This window comes from Schistosoma haematobium, chromosome 1 (assembly GCF_000699445.3).
Source record: "Schistosoma haematobium chromosome 1, whole genome shotgun sequence".
Taxonomy (NCBI): domain Eukaryota; kingdom Metazoa; phylum Platyhelminthes; class Trematoda; order Strigeidida; family Schistosomatidae; genus Schistosoma; species Schistosoma haematobium.
The window spans coordinates 80,427,988-80,437,732 of record NC_067196.1 but is presented as its reverse complement, the minus strand read 5'-3'; the positions used below and the strand labels follow the sequence as shown (position 1 = coordinate 80,437,732).

At 36.3% G+C, this 9,745-nt stretch overlaps 1 protein-coding gene across 2 annotated transcripts; it reads left to right on the top strand.

The window, feature by feature from the left end:
* Nucleotides 1-231: 231 nt before the first annotated feature.
* On the top strand, nt 232-9,174 carry CTU1_1 (cytosolic thiouridylase subunit Ctu1). Of its 2 annotated transcripts, XM_051209804.1 has the most exons (12): nt 232-318; nt 5,966-6,038; nt 6,080-6,203; nt 6,792-6,910; nt 6,964-7,020; nt 7,057-7,114; nt 7,160-7,279; nt 7,407-7,456; nt 7,516-7,646; nt 7,685-7,743; nt 7,789-7,848; nt 8,968-9,174. In XM_051209804.1, exons 2-12 carry the CDS (start codon nt 5,982-5,984, stop codon nt 9,096-9,098), a joined length of 966 nt encoding a protein of 321 aa, XP_051075268.1. In that variant the 5' UTR covers nt 232-318; nt 5,966-5,981; the 3' UTR covers nt 9,099-9,174. The 2 variants fall into 2 exon arrangements, with proteins under 2 accessions (XP_051075268.1, XP_051075269.1); XM_051209805.1 differs by lacking the exons at nt 232-318; nt 8,968-9,174 and having other exon boundaries at nt 4,438-6,910; nt 7,057-7,279; nt 7,378-7,456; nt 7,685-8,383.
* The last annotated feature ends 571 nt before the right edge of the window (nt 9,175-9,745 follow it).

The following is a 9,745-nucleotide window of genomic DNA, read 5'->3' as shown; positions in this document are numbered from 1 at the left end:
AATGCAAATTTTCAACCTTAGTAGATGAGTTCGAAAGGAAAATTTTCTTCCCCGAATTCTCTATATTTTTACTCAAATAACTGTTTCGGATACTGATTTGCTGTCACAACTTCACTTCCAGATGAACAGTGAGGAAAGCCATTTAAGGTGTTTTTCCTTTATTGTTTCAGATCAAAATAAAAACCACATCTTTCCATATACAATTTCAATTTTTATCTTATGGTTTTGAGGCTTGACTTGTGAACGAAGGTTCGCGCGTCATTCATGGGTAGTCCGATCAGGACCGTCTGTTTTTATCTCGTATTTGCTTCCCGCTTAGTAAGTTAAAATTCACATATTTTACATTTTCATCCATGACTAGCCTGTGTATAAAATGTAATTTATAGACTACTACAAGATTCTGCCCCTGCCCAGCCTTTAAGGTGCGTTTTGTGGGAATTCTTTCATGCATGATGTGAAAGTGACTGAAGCAGTATATTTTGTTTGTAAATTTTCTCATTATTGTAATCAAACTCGTGTTGCTTATGGCGATTAGTCTACTACTGTTCATTTTGAATGGCGCAAATTTGTTAAATATATACTTTAGTATTATGTTGCAGATCTAGTTTCGTGATTATCTGATAGGTTTGTTGGAATGAACACTTGACCACTAGGAGCACTATTTTTGTACTGGTTGATAACAATATCGAAATTATTTTGGTAGATTTCCTGCCTTCTACATATCCATTTTCCGTCTTGTTCGATTAATATACATATTTTGAAGGATTTATAAAACATTGAACGAATCCAACTGCTTTGGTTCTGATTCTGAAGATACTTTATTTTTCTTAGGGACGTTTTGTATGGGAATATAGCTACAGCATCATTTTAGTGAGTAACGGTGCCGCTTTCGGTCAAGTATTTCTTAGTAATTTAATCACTTATACAATTAGTTTGTGACATTGTCTTACTACTTAAACCAGCCCAATCGGCTTTTTCACTATCAATCGAGGTATTCTTCTAGACACTAAAGTTTTAGTTCGCTTTATTGTCTTATATCAGTCAGTCATGATTAACGTAGGACCTAGTACAAATATGCATTATCCTAAATTGACACATCATATCGGTACAGAGTGATAAGAATAACAAATTATTCGGAGTAATAGCACCGATATAGTAAAGCTACATGAAAAATATGGGTAATAAGCTTTTCTATATCCTTGTAGAGTTTCAATAAAATGGTTTTTACCATGATACCTGTTAGTGTCATCTCTTCGTGCTAATGTATTGTGGCAACTCGAGCTGACGAACATTTGTTCCGGACTCGATTGATTATGACTGACTAAATGTTAATCTCACACTCATTTCACTCTACCCTGAAGTAGCTGCCACCTTGACGTGGCGGTCGAGCTTGGCCGTCTTACTAGATGTAGAGAAGCCACAGCAATTAAACCCCTTAGAGCTAAACTTAATGGTGAAAAAGTTAAGAATATATTTTAGGAATAATTGAAGAATGAGCTAGTCAATCATGAAATTGATATTCGTCCCGAGGAAGCTTGGTATGATAAACGAAAAGCTATGGGAACATCAGTGATATCTACCAGTAACTTAAACCAAAAGGTTGGGAGAAATCAGTGGACAACTGTTTAGACTCATCAAGGAAACGGGTATTAAAATACAGGTTGCTAGCGAAACCATCTCAAAGAAATGGGACTATCTTTCACTCTCAATCCAGGAAACTGAACTGATGATTCACTTGTTAACTTAGAATACGCAGATGATATAGTTCTGTTTGATGAAGACACCAACAAAATACAAAGTCTTCTGACCATCTTAAGCAACAATGCAAACATGTTTGAGATTGGATTGTCTTTCTTTGATTACAAAATGCTACTTGAAGGTTGACCTGTGTCAGAGCCCGAATTAATGACAAGGAGTGAAGTATTTGAGTCTCATCAATACTGATGGTCTGGTGTCTGATGGAATCTCAGCACGCATCCAGAAGGCTTGAGTGGCTTTTGTCAACTGGCGTCACTTATGGCGTAAGCGAGATACTCGTCTTCCAACCAAAGGGCGAATTTACTGCTCAGTAGTTCACTCCGTTCTTTATGGGTGTAAAACATGGTCATTAAGAGTACAGGATATTCATTGGTAACTAGTATTCTATCATGGGTGTTTACGAAGCATTGATCATGTATTTCGGGACCACGGAGTAAACAATACCTGTGTTAGAGATAGAGTGCTAGGTAAAGATGGTAAGTCGGTTGATGAAGTAGTAAATCTTCAAATGAGGTGGTTGGAACACGTGTTAAGAATGCCTAACCACCGTTATCCTCTACGGGCGATGTTTTCTGGAGCAGGAGGAGGCTGAAAAAATAGAGGGGCAACCAAATCAAAACATAGCATCAGTCCATCAAGTCACTAACATTTAGACTTAGCCTTGTTAATGGGTACAAACTACCTGGTTGGGGTCCGCGTGATTATCGTAACCAGTGGTTAGAGACTTCGAATTACATGGATCAAAATCATTCGGAATGGCGCAGGTGCATCGATTCTTTGTCTTCCCTTAAATCCTGAGATTCTAAATTCCTCATATCAATTTTTTTGTTTTTATTTTGCTAGTTTATATTTTCTTTTAGGGTCGTATCCTGTCTGCGTCTTACTCGACGTAGGAAAGACACTGCAAGGAAACCTCTTAGGGTCCTACTTAATGATAGCCAAGCTAAGAATATATTTCAGGAACAACTAGTAAAAGTTAGGCAGCCATATAAGTGATGCTCACCCCGATGCAGCGTGGGATGGTATCAGAAAAGCTATGGAAACAGCAGTGATGTCTGCTAGTAAGGTACACTGGATCTCATCAGCATCTATCGCACTGATAGATGCTCGGAAACTCATTCCACCTGGCTCTGAACATAATGAAGAGCGGAGTCAACTTAAGCGCAAGCTGACAAGAAGTCTACGCAATGATCGTGAACAGTGGTGGGTAGCGAAAGCAAGAGAGATGAAAAAGGCAGCGGCAATAGGTAATAGCAGACAATTGTTCAGACTCGTTAAGGAAACCGGTATTAGGAACCCGACTGTTAGCGAAACACTCTCAGAGAAAGATGGACATATTATACATTCTCAATCCAGGAGATTGGATCGATGGGCAGAACACTTTAGGAATCAGTTCAACTGGCCTTCAGCCACACCTCGGTTTTCCACGATCTCTAGTCAACCTGAATGGCAAGTTAATGTAGGTCCTCCGTCTCTTTACGAAGTTGAAAAAGCCATAGGAAATCTGAAACGAGGGAGAGCAGCAGGCCCTGACAGGTTTACTCCTGAGATTTTTACGGATAGTGGTTCAGTATTAGCAGTGAGATTAACTGAGGTCTTAGGTAGAATTTGGGAACTGGACGTAATCCCATCTGACTGTTCTCAATCACTGATTGTGCCAGTCTATAAGAAAGGACAAAAGTCCTCTTGTGACAATCACAGAGGAATCAGTTTGACTAGTATAGTGTCTAAAATATTAATTTCCATAGGCATGAAGAGTTCATCAGTGCATGACATGGTGTCGTGGTATGAAAGAAAGCTGCAAAGGACTGGCTTCTGTTGGTCCTTCACGACTCCCTGGTTGGGGTCTGAGAGATGGTGCTACACAGTGGCTAGAGACGTTATCAGATATGGCTCAGAATAGAAGCCAGTGGCGATCCTGCTGTAACCTTCTTTTACTTTCTTCATAAAAAGTGGTTGTGTCTCCTTTACCTGAAAGATTTCTTCTGATTGTACCTTTTCGTTTCCTCGTTACTACCACACTACCTTACACCAATCTCTTCGTTATTGTTCTCTTTTTCTTTTGCGCTCCTTAGTTTTTTTTTCTACTTCTCTTCGAATTTTCATTGTTTTGTGTGGCGCATATATATTGGCGCTCTCTTGTACCAATATTCATGTGTTCAAATAAATAAATAAATAAACTAAAATATTAGCTTCAATAATACTTCGACGCCTAACTAAAGCTCGTGAAGAGCAGACTAGAGAAAACCAGGCTGGTTTTCGACCTGGACGTGGTTGTATAGACCAGATATTCACACTACGTCAGGTTCTAGAACATAGACACACATTCACATGCCCTACAATCGTAATATTTCTTCTGACCACTATAATCAACAATGCAAGCATGTTCGACATGCGATTCTCACCCTCGAAATGTAAAATGTTGCTTCAGGATTGGGTTGCATCGACACCCGAACTAATGATAGGGAGTGAAGTAATTGAGCGTGTCGATCGCTTCACTTATCTTGGAAGTCTCATCAGCCCTTGTGGTCTGGTGTGTGACGAAATCTCAGCACGGATACAGAAGGCTCGACTAGCTTTTACCAACTTGCGTCATTTATGGCGTAGGCGAGATATCCGTCTATCAACCAAAGGACGTGTTTACTGCGCAGCAGTTCGTCCTATACTACTTAATGACAGTGAAACATGGCCGGTAAGAGTAGAGGATATTCGTAGGTTACTAGTGTTTGATCATAGGTGTCTTCAAAACATTGCTCGTATATCCTGCGACCACCAAGTAAGTAATACAGTTGTTAGGAAACGGGTACTAGGTAAGGATGGCAAATCAATTGATGAAGTAGTGAAATTTCATCAGTTGAGATGGCCGGGACACGTGTTACGTATGCCCAACCATCGAATGCCCTGACGTGCGATGGTTTCTGGTGTAGAAGTAGGTTGGAAGAAAGCTAGGGGCGGCCAGACCAAAACGTAGCACAAATCCATGAAATCACTGACAAGTGGACTGAGCCATGTTGGTAGGTGTAGACTACCTGGTAGAGACCCGCGGGACGATAGCAACCGATGGTTAGAGACCCTGGAAGACATGGCTCGAAACCGTTTACAATGTGTTAGCGGGATATAGACTGGATTAAAGCATGCTCAATGCATGATTGCTTTGGTGCACGCTGATTGGCTAATTCTTATCCAATCAGCACTAGTCGATAGTTGGAGAATACTCTGGAATCTTCTTATGTAAAAACTATAAATATACTGACATTTTCTCTATTGTGATTCTGACTTGCTTCTTGCTTCCATCTAACCTTGTTATTTGGAATATAATCTCCTTCCTGTTCAACCGTGTTCTGATTTGGGGACTTGTCGAGTGAATCGGTGTCCAAGAATACTAAGCAATAGGAATAGCTGGGTCATTACCGTAAGAGAGAGAGAGTTATAACACAATGACACAGGTGCATCCACTCTTTGTGTTCTTCCAAATTCTAATCTCTTGATTCCTCCTTGTTTTTTTTCCTCTTTCCAAATTTATTTCACTGGATTATACTCTTTAAATAACATCTCCAAACCCTAATCTTTCCGATTACTGCTTATACTCTTACCACCTCCACCACTACGGGATTTGAATCGATAACTGCATCTCTGTGCAAATGTGGTATGGCAACTCGAACTGGTGTACGTACGTACGAAGTTCTACGTTGCTGGTGACTGACTGACTGACGTATCTTCGATGCCTATTCTTTCCCATTACCTCTGATATTATTATTACTCCTATTATCCTGGGATTTAGCCCGACAACATCTATCTGTGCTAATGGGGTATGGGGACTTGGACCGATGTACATAAGTACACGTTCTGCGTTGTGACTGACTGCCTTTAGGTTTTTCAAATTGCGAAATTTCATTTAGGATTACACTTTGTCGTAAATAGTTCATTTTTATAATCTTTATGACTAAAATGTATTTACATTTATTCTTCATTCAACTAATCGTCTCAAAGTTAAATTTATGTTAAGCTAATATTTCACGCAGTAGTTTTATTAAATGTTAGGTGATATAGCAATAAATAATTAGAATGATACTAGTTCATTCACTATACTGTATCGATCATACCGTGGTTGGGGAGATCATTTTTTAATGAGTAGCATTATCTTTGCTATTATGGGCTTTTGTATTCAATTCCATTCACCCTTATTTCAAACAAATTCCTATTTTAGGAAGTGTAAAACTAGTATGCCAGTTTCGTGTTGCAGATGTCAGTCAAAGGGTTATATTAAACGCCCGAAAACCGTATATGTCTTTTGAATTATTTTTCAACTTGACTTATATAGAGTGATATTATGTGTAAAGAATGTTTTTCTTGGTGTTTCGAAGAAGAAATACATTGGACAATTGTAAATGCCAAGCTTATTAGTCGTGGTGATAAAATTGCTATTGGTGCCTCTGGTGGTAAAGGTAAACATAATCATAGATTTCCTTTTATTAATCGATGAAGAAATAGAGATATTTAAGCTAAAAAAATTTCTCAGTTGAAATCACGAGTTGATCTAAACTAGGCCAACATCAGAAACTTAAAAGCACTAGGCTGCCGTTTCGTCTTATCATGGGGCTCCTCACCGGTGCGCACCCACGATCCCTCATTCGTGACTCGAGCTCAGAACTTGCGGTTTTGCGCGTGAACGCCTAACTTATGGATATTTTCGTTGGCCTAAGCTGTACGGTTGCATTGTATTTTTTATTGTATTGTTTACTAAAAATAGTAGTAATATGTGGTAAAATAGAATGGTGTTGAATAAATTTTAAGAAAATGATTTAGCATCTTTTTGTAAGTTCACGAAAATCTCATATTGATAGGAAGGTGTGCAATGATCCAACTGTTAATAGAAAATATCAAGGTGAAGATAATTGTCTACTTGATAAATATTAGGAATAGAACAATTGACTGTTGTAGTGATAGCTGATTATTAGTTTCTAAAAATAATTAGGTGTAGAAAAATAAAGCAAAGGAAGTCTATATAAATGTATATATTTTTGTATTTTTAGATTCTACCGTATTAGCTTACATACTAAACTTGTTAAATAAAAGATATGATTATGGAGCGGAATTGCTTCTTTTATCTATTGATGAAGGTATAAGTGGATATAGAGATGACTCATTAATGGTAAGGTTTGTTTTATTTTTAGTTAAAATATTTGCAATATAATGATTTTTTAGACTGTTCAGCGAAATCAGATCCAATATGGACTTCCGTTAAAAATTCTTTCTTATCAGGTAGATTCTCTCCTTCACAGTCTAAACGATTTTTAGGATTTGTACGGATGGTCAATGGATGATATTGTGAAGCATATTGGGAATAAACGAAATTGTAGTTGATGCACTAGTGTTTTTGTTTATTGAAAAAATTTGGTAGGTACTTACTGTGGGATATTTCGCCGCCAGGCTTTGGACAAAGGTGCACTACTTCTTGGAGCTAACAAAATATGTACTGGTCATAACGCTGATGATATTGCAGAGACAGTGTTAATGAATAGTAAGTTGCAACTGCTCGGTTTAAATATGTGTTTTGGTTTGCTGAGAGTTTTATATGCTTTTTATGGGATTTTATGTGCTGAATTGAAACAGAAACAGTTTTCTCATTTTCCCTTTTTTGCTTACAGTTCTACGAGGTGATATTGGTCGATTAAAACGATGTACAGCTATAATGACAGTAAGTAATGGAAAAACTAGGAGTTTTCAAGTTAATTTTACTCATACAAATATATTTAGGGTACAGATGATATACTTCCTCGTTTTAAACCTTTTAAATATGCTTACGAAAAGGAGATTGTCATGTATGCACATATGCATAAATTGGATTATTTTTCAACTGAATGTAAATACGCACCACAAGCTTATCGGTAAGTAGTGGTATTTTATCGTGTTTTTTATTATTTAGAGGGCATGTAAGAGCGTTTATCAAGGATTTGGAGAGAATACGACCTAGGACTATCATAGGTGGGTTGCTTTCTGTTAGAGTGGAATTCACCTTATTTGATTTAGATATTATAGCATCCGGTGAACGTATGGCTATTCGAAGTGATGTAAAGATGCCTCAGAAAAGTATGTCTTCACTTTCAAATAAAAACATTGTACTCATTCTATTAGTGTATGCAAATCAAATGCGTGTCAGCTTTTTATCATCAGTTCAGCACTAATATAACCTGTGCTACTCCTATTTCGATTGTCACAGCCTTGTAGTATCTGTAATCCGTCCATAATAAGTGTCACTCGTAGTTTACTAAACTAAACCATACGCGGTTATTGAGTTGCTATTCATTATGTGTCTAAAATACATATTTTAGATACCAACTCTTGAGCTTCAGTATGGGCGTTTAGTGTACAAGATTTACTATGACTAGAAAAAAACCCAACTAATGTCACGCAATCGGATTATTTATAGTATAGTGAATTGGGTATAGATGATTTGTTGCGTTGATTCCAACATTTATAGTTAGTTATGCGTTATATTTTTTTAACGATTGCCAGTTTGATCAGTTCTTATCTAGTATCTGTACTGACCATAATTAACAACATCTTAATATGAAATGACCTATCGAATAGTATTATGAATATTTTATTACTTTTTATCTATTTCGCATATTCTGATAAGTTACTTTATTCCTTTTTAGTTTTCTAAATTTGATGATTTGTGCTTAACTAATTTTGTTTTAGACAGTTAAAACTTAGTTTTATATTTCAAGCCTAGTCTTAATATTTTACTATTTATTTTTTCCACTAACCTATTTAATTTTAAAGCTAAGTTTAAGTGAGAATGGTAAAGAAAAACAATATTCTGTTTATGATAATGCAAAAATATTTGGTACATGTTTCTTACGATTGATATCCAAAATTCTACTTCGGTTTTAATCTATGTTGATATCTAGTTTGACAATAAGGAGTGAATTATTTGAACACATAGATCATTTCAATCACCACTTTTGGTGGGTTGATGTCAGGCAAAATCTTTGCACATGAGTACAAAGGTCTTGTTTGACTTCTACTAACTAATGCTGTTTATAGTTCGGGTTAGATGTCTTTTTCTTTATCACCTGATAAGTATGCTGTGCGTCTAGATCACACTTTATTGGGTACATGTTCTTTTCATTTTATATGACTTACACAAATCTCTGCAAATCAGCTACTTACAAATTTGTTTATTTTGGTTTCTTTCGTGTTTAGGTACTTGTGAAAAGTGTGGATGCATTTCAAGTCAGCTTATATGTCAGGCATGCATTCTCCTAGAACAGCTTAATTCCGGTTTACCACAGATAACCATAAAAGATACCGAACAGCATTCTCAAATTGACTAGTCGGGCGATATCAATTTTTCTAAAAATTTTATATTATATATCAGATATTGTAAATATATTCCTATTTGGATAGTGGTTCTTATAAGTGTAAATTCTTACTTTAAGAGTGTCAAATTGGTGTTGTATGTTTTGAATTTTTCATGTATAAAGTAATGGGAGTAAATACTGTTCTTGTAAGTATTCTTGAACAAATTGATTGTTCTTTCACTTTTGTTACTATCACATGAATAGAAAGATAGACAACATAGGAGTTGATCCATAGGTGTATTGATTCCTTTCAGTACATCTCAAACCTGCACAACGATTAGAAACTAACTAACAAGATTGAACATATTGGGTAAAAGCACCAATAACAGTGAAAACCTGAAATTAAAAAGTTTGAAGAATGAATAAAATGTGTGGAATGCTACGCTTTTCAACTTTAAAGGAATAGAAGCAATGAATGCATTCACATTACTATGTTCGGTTTTCAGCCATATCTCTAATGACGAAAATTATTATTAATTCTAAAATGTAGTAAGTACCGGTTGATTAAAAGTAGGTCATATTTACTACAAAATAGATCTTAGTAAAAATCAATAAAGATTAGTGCTAATTAGATCAATTTTGAAGTCAATTCTATCACCATTAAAGTTAGTAAACGATCG

What these genes read in the sequence shown, in the direction of transcription:
- CTU1_1 (XM_051209804.1), top strand. Translation starts at nt 5,982, where the DNA reads ATGCCAGTTTCGTGTTGCAGATGTCAGTCAAAGGGTTATATTAAACGC. An exon ending in TGGTGCCTCTGGTGGTAAAG is followed by an intron (nt 6,204 to 6,791) that starts GTAAACATAATC and finishes TTGTATTTTTAG; the next exon opens with ATTCTACCGTATTAGCTTAC. An exon ending in ATAGAGATGACTCATTAATG is followed by an intron (nt 6,911 to 6,963) that starts GTAAGGTTTGTT and finishes ATGATTTTTTAG; the next exon opens with ACTGTTCAGCGAAATCAGAT.